This window comes from Oncorhynchus clarkii, chromosome 13 (assembly GCF_045791955.1).
Source record: "Oncorhynchus clarkii lewisi isolate Uvic-CL-2024 chromosome 13, UVic_Ocla_1.0, whole genome shotgun sequence".
Classification (NCBI taxonomy): Eukaryota; Metazoa; Chordata; class Actinopteri; order Salmoniformes; family Salmonidae; genus Oncorhynchus; species Oncorhynchus clarkii.
In genome coordinates this window covers 49,326,432-49,346,357 of record NC_092159.1, presented here as the reverse complement: position 1 = coordinate 49,346,357, position 19,926 = coordinate 49,326,432, and the positions used below count along the sequence as shown (strand labels likewise).

Genomic DNA, 19,926 nt, shown 5'->3' with positions numbered 1-19,926 from the left:
TTTTTTTTTAAAAACGATAGTGCGGGGACTTACATCTCGCCACGCATAATACAAGTCGTCACTACATGCCACAGCCACAATGTCATAAGCCCCGCCCCTTTTCAAATGTGATTGTTAACCACATTGTTAACCGTATGCCTAACCGTAACATTAAATTAAGACCAAAAATCACATTTTAGTTTTCATGAATTTTTAACATATAGACAATTTTGACTATATGTGGTAATTATTGACAATACAATGCGCGTACACTACAGTTCAACCAACCTTGAGTCAATGATCAGCGGTTTCTTGTGTCTGATTGGTCTTCTCTTTGTAGCGTCAAGTGCCTGTTAATTTTTTATTGGGTTATTGGATTGTCAATCGTGGTATATCCACATGTTGTGTTGTTTGGTTGGAGCCTTCTCCTACCCTTTCTCTCTGTGTCGCGGCGCTGGGTTGGAGCCGCTGTCCCTGGTCTGGCACGTTCCCTTAAATTTTTGTGTTAAATTTGATGCCCCCCTTTTTTTGATTCGACAGTTTGCGACGGCATTTAAAATACCTACACGGGCATCTCCATACCGGTGTTTTTTTTAATAAGCATTTGTCAAATATACCATTTATCCTGTAAAATGGCGGTGTTAAGCGGGTCGTCTGGGCCGGTTGCCCGGCTTGAGGGCCGTGAATTCGAATACTTGATGAAAAAGCGCTCGGCGACTATCGGTAGGAACTCGTCTCAGGGCTCGGTGGATGTGAGCATGGGTCATTCCAGTTTTATTTCTCGAAGACATCTCGAAATATTCACTGTTAGTGACGATAGCACTGGTGGTGGAGACTTCTACTTGCGATGCCTCGGCAAAAATGGGGTGTTCGTGGATGGGGTGTTCCTCAGACGGGGTGCCCCTCCTCTACAACTACCACGAATGTAAGTTCAACATGTATCTGTGTTTAGAATAACTAGCTAGCTATCTTTGTTTTGAATTACCACAAAGCACGTGCTGTTGCAGCAAGACTAAGGGGTGGTGTTTGCCATGTAGGTTCATCTTTGCTAGCTAATTAACGTCAGCTAGATAGTGTTTGTCAGATACTAGTAGCTACATGTTATGAACTGCCCTCCCATTGTTATAAAATATCTTCTGAATTAAGACAGCCAAATGTAGCTAGCGATATTCGAACTTGATTCTACAGCACACTGTCTGTCGGCCAGCTTTCAGTTGAATTGCTATCACATAGTGGGTTATTATTGTAACTAGCTAGCGGTGTACTTGGTCATACAGGTAAACAATGTCATATAGTTCTGTGCAAGTGTTTTGTTAGTCAGGTACATATGATCGATGTTTTGTTTATATTTAAGTTTGTTGATGGCTACGTTGCTTGTAGGCCTGTATCTTTATAACATTTGTGATGTGCATCACTAGGCCATCACTCAATTGAACATTTCTGAAGATACAACTCGGAAGATAGATGTTTTGGTTTAGTTTGCTCCATTCACACAATTATAATGGCAGGTCACAAAGACTAACGTTACAATACATAAGAAATTGTCTCCTTTTATTTTCCTCTTGCCATCACGGTAACATTACTCTATTCTCTTAGACCAATTTGAATTCCATACTACTAAAATGAGATTATATTTCTATGCCAAATTCCCGGTATGCATAGTTTGTTTTGTCAGATTTACCCCATTTTATTCTGAAGAAACTTGCAAGAAACTTGTAAAATACACTCCAATCCAACTCAACCATTAAATCTGAAGACAACCCTGTATTTAATTAGGAAAAGTCATTATTGTGCCATAATCCACTTTTGAATGTTTGATGCATAATTCGCAACAAAATTTAGTGGGCTGCTGGGGCTCATTCATTGGTCAGTTGCATACAAACACAAAGCTGCATTCTTAAAGCAGCAGTAGAAACAATAACAAAGCGGCCTCCGCAACCCTGTTTCGGTAAAAAGCTAAGGGATGGGGCTGGAGAAATCTAAACACTCTCAAATTCATATATAGAGCTATGGATGCAAGGACTGACAATCCAAAATGATAGTTTTAAACATGTTTTGAGGGTATGGGTGTGTTTGTATATTCACCCTGGAGTGCCAGAGTGCACACAAATTCAGTGTTGTCAGCGCACACTGGACGCTCTGCCCGAGGAGTAGGGTTGATCCAAGCGTTCTAACCTCACAACATCAGTCAATCACCCAAGCTAACTGGCTAAAGTTGGCTAACTTGCTAGCTACTTCCAGACCCAAATGAGAGAACACATCACTCTGACCATTTCTATCGCCCTAGCAGAGCTGTTTAGGCTGTTTGTGTTATTTAGAGCGTTGGTGACTGTAACCGCTGCTGGCAACAATTGTAATATTTTTTTTTGCCAACGTTTACTGACAGGTCATATTCAACTGGTGTTGCACTGTTTGTAAATTCTTCAGTTATTCTGCACTCTGGTACACTCAGATGAGAGTGCTCTAAAATCGGCGTAGAAAGCCAGAGTGAATTTACGAATGCACCCTATATAGTGTTTGCTTGCATTTACTTTGACAAACATTGGAGTAAAACATGTTTATATTTTGGGTTGTGATGGGGTACGACATGAGACAAGTTATATTATTAAAGAATCAGTGGGGTACATATTAATTTATACGTTCAAAAAGGGATGTAGCAACTGCTCATTGCCCCTTTAACTGACCACCCAGTCTTCTTACCCATTCATACACTGTATCACAGCACTTTAGACTGAAGAGATGTTGATTCCTAACTAAGAAGCACAGTGGGCTCAAATTCCCTTATCGATCAGGTTGACGTGATTAAAGAGCTTTAAATCAGGGTTGTGTTTTATACGCTCACATCTACAGCTTCAAGAAAACCTTGTGATATCCTTATTTTGGAATTGGGCTGTATGTGTATAATGACTATAGTAGCCCACCCTACCTAAGGCAAAGAATGATCAGGGAAGTGGACAGACAGTCTTGGCTTGGAGAGCTCTGGACTGGGGTTCTTTATGTCCGCTAGATTCCAACAGAATGACAAATTGCCAGAATGAAGCAGTCACTGCTGCCCAGCCCTCCATGTTGTTGCTCTCACACGCCTACATAATTACTCCATGGCATAGTCTTGCCATGACTGTTTACATCCTAACTGAATCTGTGTAAAGCGGTTATATTAGTTTGATGCTCATTGTTTTGTCTCATTGGGATGTTGTGTGTTTTTAGGATAATCTGCAGGGATGATGATTATTTTTGGGGTAAAAAAGGGAAAGTAATAGAGAATAATTATTCTCTCTGCTGCCCTGAGCTTGGATATTTTTTGATCTTTTGAGGGTCCATTGTGTTCTACCTCCTGGCATAACATAGCAACTGCATTTGCTTTTACAAAATGTTTGGTCTCATTGAGCAAGGAGGGATATTGGCAAAGGAGCCTGAATGTTAAAAAGCATTGAGGCTGTGGGAAAACTCAGCTCTTTGCAAAATGACTTGGGATTTCCATGCAAGCTTATCCTCTTAACCAAGCTTCTTTTGTTGTTGAAAACATTTAAGTATGAAATGATTGAAGCAGATAGTAGACTATATAATAACATTAACTGTCTGGTAAGGGGGTAGGTTTTGTGGTCTAGTGGAATTCTTTACCTCAGGTAGTAGAGATTGGGGGTCTGGTGGCAAAAGGAATTCTGTTTGTTGTTTTGTATGTGTCTGTGCCTGACTGATAGAGGATCAGTGAGCCCCCAACACACACACACACACACCCAACGTTGTAAAAGCAATGTGTGTTGCCTTTGGTCACACACAGCACTCTGCGAGGAATGTGATGTCTCAGAGCTCAGCATTCCTGTATCAAAGACACCCTGATGGTTGCCATGTGAGTGTGCTGTGCAGAGCACAATGTTGATGGTGCTGTTCTTGCTATTAGGTGATATGATATATTTTTTTCCCCCTCAATAGCAGGAACAACACCAACAGTGGTCAGAACCAAGTAATATCAGGATGTAAGATGGCACATAAACCCAACAACTTAAACAACTAATTTCTCTGAACTAGAGGTCGACCAATTATGAATTTTCAACGCCGATACCGATTATTGGAGGACCAAAAAAAGCTGATGCCGATTTTTTATGTGTGTAATAACAACAATACTGAATGAACAATGAACTTCATTAACTTAATATAATACGTCAAATCAATTTAGTCTCAAACAAATAATGAAACGTATTCAATTTGGTTTAAATAATGTAATTCACTGAAGATACATTGCATAGGATGAAGAAACAATACACTGACCTCAGCCCCTTACTACATGGAGAACAAATACTGTATACTCGTTGTTGAGTGGGATCTGCATGGTGTGTGAGTGGGGGGGGGGAATTGGTGGCTTTACACCATTTCTTTGGATTCCTCATGTCTAACTTATTGTTAGAAAAAGTTTGATCCGAATCAAATCTTAGGTGCTATATTTATTGAATATTATATGAATCCTCTAAATTAAAATGGCCAGTTGGGTTCAATCGATTAGCTCAATGTTGCAGGAATGCTAATCTTATCTGTTTCTTTTTTCAACTTTATTTAACCAGGTAGGCAAGTTGAGGCCAAGATAAAGGAAAGCAGTTTGACACATATAAAACAGAGTTACACATGGAGTAAAACAAACATACTGTCAATAATACAGTAGAAAAATAAGTCGATATACAATGTGAGCAAATGAGGTGAGATAAGGGAGGTAAAGGCAATAAATAGGCCATGGTGGCGAAGCAAATACAATATAGCAATTAAAACACTGGAATGGTAGATTTGACAGATGAGTGTGCAAAGTAGAAATACTGGGGGTGCAAAATAAATAAATACAGTAGGGGAAGAGGTAGTTATTTGGGCTATTTCTAGATGGGCTATGTGCAGTGATCTGTGAGCTGCTCTGACAGCTGGTGCATAAAGCTAGTGAGGGAGATAAGTGTTTCCAGTTTCAGAGATTTTTGTAGTTCGTTCCAGTCATTGGCAGCAGAGAACTGGAAAGAGAGGCGGCCAAAGGAGGAATTGGCTTTGGGGGTGACAAGTGAGATATACCTGCTGGAACGCGTGCTACGGGTGTGTGCAGCTATGGTGACCAGCGAGCAGAGATAAGGCGGGACTTTACCTAGCAGGGTCTTGTAGATGACCTGGAGCCAGTGGGTTTGGCGACGAGTGTGAAGCGAGGGCCAGCCAATGAGAGCGTACAGGTCACAGTGGTGGGTAGTATATGGGGCTTTGGCAACAAAACGGATGGCACTGTGATAGACTGCATCCAATTTGTTGAGTAGGGTGTTGGAGGCTATTTTGTAAATTACATCGCCAAAGTTGAGGATCGGTAAGATGGTCAGTTTTACGAGGGTATGTTTGGCAGCATGAGTGAAGGATGCTTTGTTGCGAAATAGGAAGCCGATTCTAGATTTAATTTTGGATTGTAGATGTTTTATGCGAGTCTGGAAGGAGAGTTTAGTCTAACCAGACACCTAGGTATTTGTAGTTGTCCACATATTCTAAGTCAGAACTGTCCAGAGTAGTGATGCTGTACGGGTGGACAGGTGCGGGCAGCGATCGGTTGAATTTCGACATGCATTTAGTTTTACTTATATTTAAGAGCAGTTGGAGGCCACGGAAGGAGAGTTGTATTGCATTGAAGCTCGTCTGGAGGGTTGTGTCCAAAGAAGGGCCAGAAGTATACAGAATGGTGTCGTCTGCGTAGAGGTGGAATAGAGACTCACCAGCAGCAAGAGCGACATCATTGATATTTTCAGAGAAAAGAGTCGGCCCAAGAATTTAACCCTGTGGCACCCCCATAGAGACGGCCAGAGGCCCGGACAACAGGCCCTCCGATTTGACACACTGAACTCTGTCGGAGAAGTAGTTGGTGAACCAGGCAAGACAATCATTTGAGAAACCAAGGCTGTTGAGTCTGCCGATGAGGATGTGGTGATTGACAGAGTCGAAAGCCTTGGCCAGGTCAATGAATACGGCTGCACAGTATTGTTTCTTATCGATGGCGGTTAAGATATCGTTTAGAACCTTGAGCGTGGCTGAGGTGCACCCATGACCAGCTCTGAAACCAGATTGCATAGCGGAGAAGGTACAGTGGGATTTGAAATGGTCGGTGATCTGTTTGTTGACATGGCCTTCGAAGACCTTAGAAAGGAAGGGTAGGATCGATATAGGTCTGTAGCAGTTTGGGTCAAGAGTGTCTCCCCCCTTTTGAAGAGGGGGATGACCGCAGCTGCTTTCCAATCTTTGCGAATCTCAGATGACACAAAAGAGAGGTTGAACAGGCTAGTAATAGGGGTTGCAACAATTTCGGCAGATAATTTTAGAAAGAGAGAGTCCAGATTGTCTAGCCCGGCTGATATGTGGGGGTCCAGATTTTGCAGCTCTTTCAGAACATCAGCTGACTGGATTTGGGAGAAGGATAAATGGGGAAGGCTTGGGTAGTTGCTGTGGGGGGGGTGCAGTGCTGTTGACCAGGATAGGGGTGGCCAGTTGGAAAGCATGGCCAGCCATAGAAAAATGCTTGTTGAAATTCTCAATTATAGTGGATTTATTGGTGGTGACAGAGTTTCCTATCCTCAGTGCAGTGGGCAGCTGGGAGGAGATGTTCTTATTCTCCATGGACTTTGCAATGTCCCAGAACTTTTTTGAGTTTGTTGCAGGAAGCACATTTCTGCTTGAAAAAGCTAGCCTTGGCTTTTCTAACTGCCTGTGTATATTGGTTCCTAACTTCCCTAAAAAGTTTCATTTCATGGGGGCTGTTCGATGCTAATGCAGAACGCCACAGGATGTTTTTGTGTTGGTTAAGGGCAATCCGGTCTGGAGAGAACCAATGGCTATATCTGTTCCTGGTTCTAAATTTCTTAAATGGGGCATGCTTATTTAAGATGGCGAGGAAGGGATTTTTTTTAAATAACCAGGCATCCTCTACTGACGGGATGAGGTCGATATCCTTCCAGGATACCTGGGCCAGGTCGATTAGAAAGGCCTGCTCGCTGAAGTGTTTCAGGGAGCGTTTGATAGTGATGAGTGGAGGTCGTTTGACCGCGGACCCATTACGGATGCAGGCAATGAGACAGTGATCGCTGAGATCTTGGTTGAAAACAGCAGAGGTGTATTTAGAGGGCAAGTTGGTTAGGATGATAACTATGATGGTGCCCGTGTTTACGGCATTGGGGTTGTACCTGGTAGGTTCATTTATAATTTGTGTGAGATTGAGGGCATCAAGCTTAGATTGTAGGATGGCCGGGGTGTTAAGCATGTCACAGTTTAGGTCACCTAGCAGCACGAGCTCTGAAGATAGATGGGGGGGGAAATCAGTTCACATATGGTGTCCAGAGCACAGCTGGGGGCAAAGGGTGGTCTATAGCAGGCGGCAACGGTGAGAGAATTGTTTTTAGAGAAGTGGATTTTTAAAAGTAGAAGTTCAAATTGTTTGGGTGCAGACTTGGATAGTAGGACAGAACTCTGCAGGCTATCTCTGCGGTAGATTGCAACACCGCCCCCTTTGGCTGTTCTATCTTGTCTGAAAATGTTGTCGTTAGGGATGGAGATTTCAGAGTTATTGGTGGTCTTCCTAAGCCAGGATTCAGACACTGCTAAGACATTGGGGTTGGCAGAGTGTGCTAAAGCAGTGAATAAAACAAACTTAGGGAGGAGGCTTCTAATGTTAACATGCATGAAACCAAGGCTTTTACTGTTACATCAGTCATCAAAAGAGAGAGCCTGGGGAATAGGAGTGGAGCTAGGCACTGCATGGCCTTGATTCATCTCTACATCGGCAGAGGAACAGAGGAGGAGTAGGATACGGGTACGGCTAAAAACCATGAGAATTGGTCGTCTAGGACGTCCGGAACAGAGAGTAAAAGTAGCAGATTTCTGGGGGCGATAAAATGGATTCAAAGTATAGTGTACAGACAAAGGTATGGTAGGATGTGAATACAGTGGAGGTAAACCTAGGCATTGAGTGATGATGAAAGAGATATTGTCTCTAGAAACATCATTGAAACCAGGTGATGTCATCGCATGTGTGGGTGGTGGACCTGAAGAGTTGGATAAGGTATAATGAGCAGGGCTAGAGGCTCTACAGTGAAATAAGCCAATAAATACTAACCAGAACAGCAATGGACAAGGCATATTGACATTAAGGAGAGGCATGCTTTGCCGCGTGATCATAAGTGTCCAGTGAGTAGTGAGGTTGGTTGGGGTCACGGTGATTCAGACAGCTAGCCGAGCCATGGGTAGCAAGCTAGCAGAAGATGGTCAGTTTTTAGCCACCCCGTGCGTTTCCGTTGGTAGATTAGTGGGTTCCGTGTGTTAGATGGGACCAATCAAATTGTCATTATAGTTGTAGTTATAGTGGCCCAAGAAGATAGCAGCCGATATGTTCAAGACAACTTACGATTAGCGGGCCGCAGTTAGCAGATGGGCGTTCAGGTTACGTCGCGATGGAGGGGCCAGTTGAATAACTCCCTCGGGCAGATAATGTCGGAATTCCAGACATGAAGGCCCGGTGGGGCTTCGCATCGGCAGTAAAACGCCCAGGAGTGGCTGATGGAACTCTTCAACTGGCTAGCTCGGGATAATTGGTGATAATTGGTGTTTGCATCAGCGAGTGCTCTGGAAAGGCAGCTTGCCTGAACGATAACGAAGAGTTAACGTTAGATGAGAAGCCTGACCATGGAGACGGGGGTGAGAAGGTGATGAAGCGTACTTCATGAGCTGTAACCGAAAAACTAATGGCATTTGGAAAGTTTGTGTTGAGGGAGAAAGTGTGGTGGAACAAGTATTAGCATTGTTAAGTATCTTGCTAGCTGGATCGAATTCTCAGTTAGCTAGCCAGAGAAATGTTGAGCGACATTAGCCAATTTATCTGATCAAATTATTGAGTTTATGGTGTGAAAATTAGCTTGCTAATTAAGTAGCCAGCTAACTTTACAATATCAAATGAGCTAACGTTAGTAACCTAACCAATTCTCAATAGTATTAACTGGTGTACTACTCCTTGCCGTTCCTCAAGATATAACGCGTTAGTTGCTTACTGGACCCTGGCAATCTATGTGAAATGTTAACTAGCTAAAGAACTAACCACTATCTGTTAACCACATACTGTAGAGGGAAAACAATAGTTAATTTTCAGAATGAGAGAATTGGATGAAAATTAGGCGTTGCTTGTTAAACAAATACATTCAGGGTGTGGAGCTGGGCCTGGCTTAAGCTGGATGCCACTATAGAGGTGAAAGGAACACCACACACTTTCCCTCTTTCTCACTTTTGCTGGCACATTGTAGAACAGATGTCCCACAGGCAGAACGTGTACAATGTAATAATGTGCAGTGCAGCCCAAAGATATTGTTTTTGTTGTGTTGACCTTGACAGTAACACATGTGAGGGGGATTATAATTTAACTCGGTGAACGTTATTTTTGCACACATGTAGCCTTGTGCACTTGATCAATGTCTATTGTGACCACTATAATATAATAGAGCAAAGACAGAATGCCGGTTTCATTCTATTTCTACTTTAACATACATTTTTTCCCATGTGCTATGTGTGTATGTGTGTGTGTGTGTGTGGTCACAAGCATTCTATTATAAAGGCTGTCATGGCTAACTGCAATATTAGTGTATTGTTTTTTTTCTCAACTTGAGTGTCATTTGCAGTGAAGTCTAGGCAACAAATAACATTGGATTTCTTTCTTTACATTTTTAAGCTGGGAGTTAGGTTCACATGAACCACTTTATTTTACACTGAGACAGATCATTTTCTTTGTTGTTTAATTAGTTAAAACCTGCATTTCTCCCTAGCAAGGATGTTTAGCATGTTTCAGTGCAAAAAAAAATGGTCACCTTTTTGGGCCCTCACAAGTTTGCATCCCTGAGTTTGCTGGTAACTAGTTTTGAAAAAACATATTTTCCCACTAGACACTAGCTACGTGTGGTCTGCATAATGAGGTCATCAACATCCCCCTATTTCATCAAGTCATTTAGTTTCCCATGCTCTTTGTTGACAGGTGTGTTACATTGGTCCTGAAAGGGTGTTGGAGTACATATGCATAATTGAAGTGTCTGGCTTCACCAGGCTGGTTCCCAGCAGTTTTTCACCCTCTGAGTAGCAATGCTAATTTGAGACTTGGGTGTCAGGGACACTGTTCTCTCTGAATGTGCTCTATGCCAGCTCTGTTGGGGCTTGGCAACAAGTGCTGCAGCACCTGGCATCCGGACCAAAAGAAAGCGGGCTGGCATAACAATCTGGGGTGAGGTGATGGAGCCTGATCCTGCACTGATTGTATAAGGACATCTCCATTCTAGGCATTCACACTGCTTTTTGGTTACCCCACAATGAAAATGTGTGTTTGATTAGGCTACCACAGCCTATATTTAGCCTGAGCCTCTGGAAGCAACGTCAGCACAAGAACCGTTTGTCAGGAGCTTCATAAAATGTGTTTCCATGACCGAGCAGCCTTACACAAGCCTAAGATCCCCATGCGCAATGCCAAGTATCAGCTGGAGTGGTGTGAAGCTCGCCGCCATTGTACTCTGGAGCAGTGGAAACTCGTTCTCTGGAGTGATGAATCACACTTCACCATCTGGCAGTTCGACGGACAAATCTGGGTTTGGTTGATGCCAGGAGAACACTACCTGCCCCAATGCATAGTGCCAACTTTAAACTTTGGTGGAGGAATAATGGTCTTGGGCTGTTTTTCATGGTTCGGGCTAGGCCCCTTAGTTCCAGTGATGGGAGATCTTAACGTTACAGCATACAATGACATTCTAGACCTCTGTGCTTCCATCTTTGTGGCAACAGTTTGGGGAAGGACCTTTCCTGTTTCAGCATGACAATGCAAGGTCCATATAGAAATGATTTGTTGATCGATGTGGAAGAACTTGACTGGCCTTTACAGAACCTTGACCTCAACCCCATCAAACACCTTTGGGATGAATTGGAACGCCGACTGCGAGCCAGACCTAATCACCCAACATCAGTGTCCAACCTCACAAATGCTCTTGTGGCTGAATGGAAGAAGTCCCCGCAACAATGTTCCAACATCTAGTGGAAAGCCTTCCTAGAAGAGTGGAGGCTGTTATAGCAGCAAAAGGGGAACCAGCTCCATATTAATGTCCATGATTTTGGAATAAGATGTTCGATGAGCAGGTGTCCATATATTGTAGCGTATAATGAAAAATACATTACATACAAAATACTTTTTACAGTGTACATACATTTTAAGAACATTAACAACGTAGTGTGTGGCTGCTCAGAGGCCACATAGACTGGAAGGTTGCATTACATTGTGTGGTAGGTGAATTTGAACCTTTTGTCTCTTTTTCTCTGCAGGTGCATTTTCAGGTTTCCCAGCACAAACATCAAGATCACATTCACAGCCCTGTCCACTGGGAAAAGGGAGAAGCGTGAGGCGCCTGAGTCTCCGGTAAAACCAGTCCACATCTCTCCACTCACCATAAACATTCCAGACAACATCGCCCACCTCATGAGCCCCCTGCCCTCACCCACCGGCACCATCAGGTACAGTAACAGTAGGCCTGGGCCTCAGTTAACCTTGAGATGACTTATTATCATACTGGCCTGGTGGCTAATGCTTTGTTTATTGAACTCTAGGGGAAGTTGTGAACCAGGCTCAGGTTGCAGCTTAGGTCACCTCCTAACCTACACAATCTGTCCAACACAGCTTTATTGTGTGTACTTGTTAAGCCTAGTCTGTGTGTAGCCATTGGCAGTCTTCACTTAGCTGCTGTGTGTGTGTTGACTGAAAATACATGGCTCCTAGCAATGTTAATTTTGACAGCTGTTTAAGTTTTAATACCTTTTATTCTCAGTCACATTTGAGTAATTTCATCCTTTGTTAGTTATTATTAGTCGACTAAAACTCTGGGCAGTTTATCTAGTTTAAGTCACAGCCGTTTGTCACATAGTAAGTGCTTTTTTTCCCGATTTAAAAAAAAATAAATAAAAATAATAATAATTTAAATTATGAATATTTAGGCTACCTCTAACTTCCATCATGTGCACATTCCTTGAAAAGGGGGGAAATTGAGCTTTACAAAAATGACAGGAGTATTACTGTACTACTAATATTCAATAAATAGCTTCTTTTTTTTTCCATAGCAAAGGTTAATTACAAGTCAAGTGCCCTGTAGGCTTGGGTGGTATACTGTATAACGGGATATTTGGAAGAAGCCACGGTAGGATTTTTCAAAACCGTCAACTATTTCTTTGAAGTTTCAGTGAATTTGAATATTTGTAGCTACTTTTTATGTTAATACCTGCAGTCAACTTGTGCAATACATTATGAGATAAAGCATATCGCATTCTTCATTTCACCTGTCACATTATTTTACGTGATGTAGCTTACCGTAGTTCCCCAGAACAGTTGAGCCAGTCTTGTGTTTGTTTGTAAGTAGCACAATTGGAGAAAGCCATGTGGTGAGTCCACAGCATTCTATATTGATCAGCGAGTCTGTTGTGCGGCGCCGCACATGAGGTGACGAAGCCATCAGATATCTTATATTGGCTTTCTGCCAGAAGTCAGAGTGCTAGATGAGTCCTGTACTAGATGTCGACTGATTATGATACCGATTATTGGAGGACCAAAAAAGCCGATACCGATTAATCGGCCAATTTTTACTTTTTTTATTATTATTATTATTTATTTATTTATTTTATTTGTAATAATGACAATTACTTCAATTAAATCAATTTAGTCTCAAATAAATAATGAAACATGTTCAATTTGGTTTAAATAATGCAAAAACAGTGTTGGAGAAGAAATTAAAAGTGCAATATGTGCCATGTAAAAAAAATCTAACGTTCTAGAACATATGAAAGCTGGTGGTTCCTTTTAGCATCTAATAACTACAACCTAAAACTTCTTAACTGGAAATATTGAGTCTTCAATATTCCCTGTTAAGAAGTTTTAGGTTGTAGTTATTATAGGACTATTTCTCTCCTTACCATTTGTATTTCATAGACCTTTTGTCTATTGGATGTTATTTTAGGCACTTTAGTATTGCCAGCCTAATCTCAGGAGTTGATAGGCTTAAAGTCATAAACAGCGCTGTGCTTCAAGCATTGCGAAAAGCTGCTGGCAAATGGAGAAAAGTGTGGTTTGAATGAATGCTTACGAGCCTGCTGCTGCCTACCACCGCTCAGACTGCTCTATCAAATATCTAATCATAGACTTAATTATAATATAATAAGCACACAGAAATATGAGCTGTAGGTCATTAATGTGGTCATATCCAGAAAACAAAACGTTTATTCTTTCACTGAAATACGGAACCGTTCCGCATTTTATCAAACATGTGGCAACCTTAAGTCTAAATATTACTGTTACATTGCACAATCTTCAATGTTATGTCATAATTATGTATAATTCTGGCAAATTAATTACGGTCTTTGTTAGGAAGAAATGGTCTTCACACAGTTCGCAACAAGCCAGGCGGCCCAAACGGCTGCATATACCCTGACTCTGCTTACACTGAACGCAAGAGAAGTGACACAATTTCAGGCACCGCATTGATTATATGCAACGCAGGACAAGCTAGTTAAACTAGTAATATCATCAACCATGTGTAGTTAACTAGTGATTATGTTAAGATTGTTATGAACACTTGAAATCGGCCCTAATTAATTTGCCATTACGATTAATCGGTCGACCTCTAGTGCGAATCACCCATGAATTCCTACTAGCACATCTGCCAATCAGCTACGGCGCATTGCACCGATGATGGAACTGCTCCAGATACATTGAAGAATGGAAAAAATAATATTGTTTTCATTTGATTCTAGCCAATCATCAGTGTTTATCTCCAGATTATTTGTTTGCTTCAGCTAATGACAAATCCTTAAACTTTCTCTGCTGTTTTAACTCAACTTAATGCCTCATGAAACGGTTTTGCTCTCCTTTCAATATGAGTTAGATAATGTGAGTATTTGCATAGGTGGTGTGTACCAGTCTGACTGCAGGCTACTGCAGGAAAGGGTACAGATAAGCTGAGTCAAGATATTTATTTTTGTGGGGCCCCCTATTCCTCAGAATAGCTTGGCTAATTGTAAACCATTGCTTGATTTCAGTGGATCAATTAGGCAGTTTTGTTTGTAGCCTAAAAGTTATTATTCTTAGTCAGATAATTTTATATGTACTGTGTTTGTCATCATGCTGACTTGGTGACTAACGGTCTGATCCTCTTCTTCCCCACAGTGCTGCCAACTCGTGCCCCTCCAGTCCCAGGGGAGCGGGCTTGTCCGGCTACAGGATGGGTCGCATCGTCAGCTCTGCAGAGCTACAGCTCATAAATGACAACTCCCAGTCAGAGAACGACAAGGAGGCCTCAGGAGGGGACAGCCCCAAGGTGAGCACCACATACAGAGAATCTCCATTGAACATGCTTTTAGTCTAAGGCTTAAATTCATCTGTGTCTGTGAAACGTGCATTTTTCATTTAGTGGCAATCAGCAGTTGAAACCATAAAATGTTATCCCTGCCACTGTTTTGGTAAAAAGCTGAGGGATGGGGCTGGAGAAATGTAACCGCTCTCAAATTCATAGATGGAGCTATGGATGCAACAATTGACCAACCATGATATCAATATAGCTTTTAATGTCATGAGGGTGTACAGTGTTTGTTTACATTTACTTAGTTTTAGTGCTGAGTAGGGTTTAACATTTTGGGGAATATTCAGAGGTGGAAACCTTATGTAGGAATTAATGGGAATATATGGTAATTAATGGATATCTATGCAAATTAATATCAGTACCATTTAAATGTTGTTTTTTTTGCCTTTGATATATTTACCATATCATATGGAGACAGAAACAAACCCTTTACCTTATCATAAGTAGACATAATTGCAAATGGTTAAATCCTTCCAATAGAGAGAGAATTATGAATTGAACTTGAATGAAATAAGTTGACTCTTCACATGGGATGATTTCACTGAGCAACAAAAGCAAGGGAATATTGAATGATCCCCAATGATCCATCGCATCTCCCAAAAACGTTTTCAACATACATCTGTAAAATTATAGTCTAGAAACTAAAGCTTTGGTTGTCTTCCTCTCAGGCTTTTCTGTCTTCTCCCTGGACCTCCTCCATGTCCACCTCTTGAACATCAGACTCTGAGGCCTCATCTTTACTGTCACTTTCCAACCCTGTTGAGGATGGCTTGTTGTTAGGCTCAAAAAGCCTCAAATTTGCCTGGATGGTCACCAATTTTTTCAACCCTTGTATTGGTCAGCCTGTTGCATGCTTTGGTGTGTATGTGTGTTCTCAAACAAAGACCAGTTGCGATCTAAGATGGCTGATGTTGGTGGAATTTGGAGGATGATGGAGGCAACAGGGAAAAGAGCCTCATATCCACAAAGTCCTTTCCACCAGGGGATTGATGAGATGTTGGCATGACTGCCATATTGCATCTCCATGCCAAAGCCCTTGCTTGGAAGTTTACTTCACCAGACTGCAAATAACCTTGCCCTCATAAAGGCCAAGGTGGCGAGACACTGTAGTGATGACACCATAGGCCTTGTTGATCTCTGCCCCCGACAGGATGCTCTTGCCAGCATACTTGGGGTCCAGCGTATGCTGTGGTGTGTATGGGCTTCAGGCAGAAGTCTTCACGCTTTCTGATGTACAGTGCCTTGCGAAAGTATTCGGCCCCCTTGAACTTTGCGACCTTTTGCCACATTTCAGGCTTCAAACATAAAGATATAAAACTGTATTTTTTTGTGAAGAATCAACAACAAGTGGGACACAATCATGAAGTGGAACGACATTTATTGGATATTTCAAACTTTTTTAACAAATCAAAAACTGAAAAATTGGGCGTGCAAAATTATTCAGCCCCCTCAAGTTAATACTTTGTAGCGCCACCTTTTGCTACGATTACAGCTGTAAGTTGCTTGGGGTATGTCTCTATCAGTTTTGCACATCGAGAGACTGAATTTTTTTCCCATTCCACCTTGCAAAACAGCTCGAGCTCAGTGAGGTTGGATGGAGAGCATTTGTGAACAGCAGTTTTCAGTTCTTTCCACAGATTCTCGATTGGATTCAGGTCTGGACTTTGACTTGGCCATTCTAACACCTGGATATGTTTATTTTTGAACCATTCCATTGTAGATTTTGCTGTATGTTTTGGACCATTGTCTTGTTGGAAGACAAATCTCCATCCCAGCCTCAGGTCTTTTGCAGACTCCATCAGGTTTTCTTCCAGAATGGTCCTGTATTTGGCTCCATCCATCTTCCCATCAATTTTAACCATCTTCCCTCTCCCTGCTGAAGAAAAGCAGGCCCAAACCATGATGCTGCCACCACCATGTTTGACAGTGGAGATGGTGTGTTCAGGGTGATGAGCTGTGTTGCTTTTACGCCAAACATAACGTCTTGCATTGTTGCCAAAAAGTTCAATTTTGGTTTCATCTGACCAGAGCACCTTCTTCCACATGTTTGGTGTGTCTCCCAGGTGGCTTGTGGCAAACTTTAAACAACACTTTTTATGGATATCTTTAAGAAATGGCTTTCTTCTTGCCACTCTTCCATAAAGGCCAGATTTGTGCAATATACGACTGATTGTTGTCCTATGGACAGAGTCTCCCACCTCAGCTGTAGATCTCTGCAGTTCATCCAGAGTGATCATGGGCCTCTTGGCTGCATCTCTGGTCAGTCTTCTCCTTGTATGAGCTGAAAGTTTAGAGGGACGGCCAGGTCTTGGTAGATTTGCAGTGGTCTGATACTCCTTCCATTTCAATATTATCGCTTGCACAGTGCTCCTTGGGATGTTTAAAGCTTGGGAAATCTTTTTGTATCCAAATCCGGCTTTAAACTTCTTCACAACAGTATCTCGGACCTGCCTGGTGTGTTCCTTGTTCTTCATGATGCTCTCTGCGCTTTTAACGGACCTCTGAGACTATCACAGTGCAGGTGCATTTATACGGAGACTTGATTACACACAGGTGGATTGTTTTTATCATCATTAGTCATTTAGGTCAACATTGGATCATTCAGAGATCCTCACTGAACTTCTGGAGAGCGTTTGCTGCTCTGAAAGTAAAGGGGCTGAATAATTTTGCACGCCCAATTTTTCAGTTTTTGATTTGTTAAAAAAGTTTGAAATATCCAATAAATGTCGTTCCACTTCATGATTGTGTCCCACTTGTTGTTGATTCTTCACAAAAAAATACAGTTTTATATCTTTATGTTTGAAGCCTGAAATGTGGCAAAAGGTCGCAAAGTTCAATGGGGCCGAATACTTTCGCAAGGCACTGTATTTCAGAAGTGCAGTTTCCTCTGCTTGGAGCAACAGTGAAGTGGGCAGGGCAGTACGGATTTCTTCACATCTGCAAGCTGAGTCTGACCATCGGACAGGATGTCTCCCTCAATCCGTGCAATGGCTACTGTTTTAGGTTTCAGGCTGCTTTACCACTCTCTCCCAAACTACATTACCCAGGAGGGTCCTCTTAAAGGGGCTGTCTGTCAGCAGACTGTGATATATTCTTGGAGAGACTCCTTCCCCTCCAGGAGACAAACATGTCAAACACGATGACAACAAAACCCCAACAGATGTTGCCAGGAAGCTTCAATGTGGTGCTCTTATTCTTCTCACTTAGCTTGGTGAGGTAGATTGCTTCTATAACCTGATGACCCTTCACATACCTAACCATTTCCTTGGCTCTCTTGTAGTGTGTATCCATTGTTTTCAGTGCTATGATGTCCTTGAGGATCAGATTCAATGCATGAGCAGCACAGCCAATGGGTGTGATGTGAGGGTAGGACTCTCCACTTTAGACCAAGCAGCCTTCATGTTTGCAGCATTGTCTGTCACCAGTGCAAATACCTTCTGTGGTCCAAGGTCATTGATGACTGCCTTTAACTCATCTGCAATGTAGAGACCGGTGTGTCTGTTGTCCCTTGTGTCTGTGCTCTTGTAGAATACTGGTTGAGGGGTGGAGCTGTAGTTAATTCCTTGCCCACAAACATTCGACCACCCATCAGAGATTGCAATAGTCTGCTTTCTCTATGATTTGCTTGACCTTCACTTGAACTCTGATCTCTGCATCCAGCAATTGAGTAGATAAAGCATGTCTGGTTGGAGGGGTGTATGCTGGGTGAAAAACATTCAGAAATCTCTTCCATTGCACATTGCCTATGAGCACCAGTTGCATACACAGCTCGAGCAAGACATTAATCAGCATTTCTCTGACTACGTTCCTCTATTGAGTAAAAACAACTTCTGACTCCAGGAGGAATTAATTAGTAATATCAATCAAGTAATCTAACGATTTCACAACAACTACCTTATTTACACAAGTGTAAAGGAATGAATACATATATGTACATATAAATATATGGATGAGCGATGGCTGAACGGCATAGGCAAGATGCAGTATATGGTATAGAGTACAGTATATACATGTGAGATGAGTAATGTAGGGTATGTAAACTTTATATAAAGTGGCATTGTTTAAAGTGACTAGTGATACATTTATTACATCCAATTTTTAATTATGAAGTGGCTTGAGATTTGACTCAGAATGTTGGCAGCAGCCACTCAATGTTAGTGACGGCTGTTTGAGATAGAAGCTGTTTTTCAGGCCCTCGGTCCCAACTTTGATGCACCTGTACTGACCTCGCCTTCTGGATGATAGCGAGGTGAACAGGCAGTGACTGGGGTGTTTGTTGTCCTTGATGATCTTTTTGGCCTTCCTGTGACATCGGGTGGTGTAGGTGTCCTGGAGGGCAGGTAGTTTGTCCCGGGTGATGCGTTGAGCAGACCTCACTACCCTCTGGAGAGCCTTACATTTGTGGGCGACAGGATGCTCTCGATTGTGCATCTGTAAAATTTTGTGAGTGTTTTTGGTGACAAGCCAAAAGCCTCCTGAGGCGCTGTTGCTCCTTCTTCACCACGCTGTCTGTGTGGGTGGATTTCAGTTTGTCCGTGATGTGTACGCTGAGGAACTTAAAACCTTCCACCTTCTCCACTACTGTCCCGTCGATGTGGATGGGGGGGATGCTCCCTCTGCTGTTTCCTGAAGTCCACGATCTCCTTTGTTTTGGTGACTTGAGTGTGAGATTATTTTCCTGACACCACACTCCGAGGGCCCTCACCTCCTCCCTGTAGGCCGTCTCGTCGTTGTTGGTAATCAAGCCTACCACTGTAGTGTCGTCTGCAAACTTGATGATTGAATTGGATGCATGCATGGCCACGCAGTCATGGGTGAACAGGGAGTACAGGAGAGGGCTGAGAACGTACCCTTGTGGGGCCCCAGTGTTGAGGATCAGAGGGGGTGGAGATGTTGTTTCCTACCCTCACCACCTGGGGGTGTCCCCCTGAGCTGCATGCAACTGGAGCTCAGCATGCTAAATGCTGAGCTCCAGTCGATGAGCAGCATTCTTACATAGGTATTCCTGTTGTCCAGATGGGTTAGGTCAGTGTGCAGTGTGATTGCGTCGTCTGTGGACCTATTGGGGCGGTAAGCAAATTTAAGTGGGTCTAGGGTGTCAGGTAGGGGGGAGGTGATATGATCCTTGACTAGTTTCTCAAAGCACTTCATGATGACGGAAGTGAGTGCTATGGGCGATAGTCGTTTAGCTCAGTTACCTTAACTTTCTTGGGAACAGGAACAATGGTGGCCCTCTTGAAGCATGTGGGAACAGCAGACTGGGATAGGGATTGATTTAATATGTCCGTAAACACACCAGCCAGCTGGTGTGCGCATGCTCTTAGCATGCGGCTAGGGATGCCGTCTGGGACGGGCGTGTCTTGCGAAGGTTAACACGTTTAAATGTTTTACTCACGTTGGCTGCGGTGAAGGAGAGCCTGCATGTTTTGGTAGCGGGCCGTGTTGGTGGCACTGTATTGTCCTCAAAGTGAGCAAAGAAGCTATTTAGTTTGTCTGGGAGCAAGACATCTGGGTCCACGACGGGGCTGGTTTTCTT

The 19,926-nt window shown here is 42.6% G+C and overlaps 1 protein-coding gene across 1 annotated transcript in view; it reads left to right on the top strand.

Annotated features, from left to right (window-relative positions):
• Positions 1–409: 409 nt before the first annotated feature.
• LOC139364962 (forkhead box protein K2-like) overlaps positions 410–19,926 on the top strand; it is a 35,899-nt gene continuing 16,382 nt past the window's right edge. The window contains exons 1-3 of the mRNA XM_071102239.1: positions 410–904; positions 11,314–11,502; positions 14,198–14,348. Coding sequence (XP_070958340.1) covers positions 612–904; positions 11,314–11,502; positions 14,198–14,348 — 633 coding nt within the window. The 5' untranslated portion in view covers positions 410–611. The remainder of the gene's footprint in view (positions 905–11,313; positions 11,503–14,197; positions 14,349–19,926) is intronic.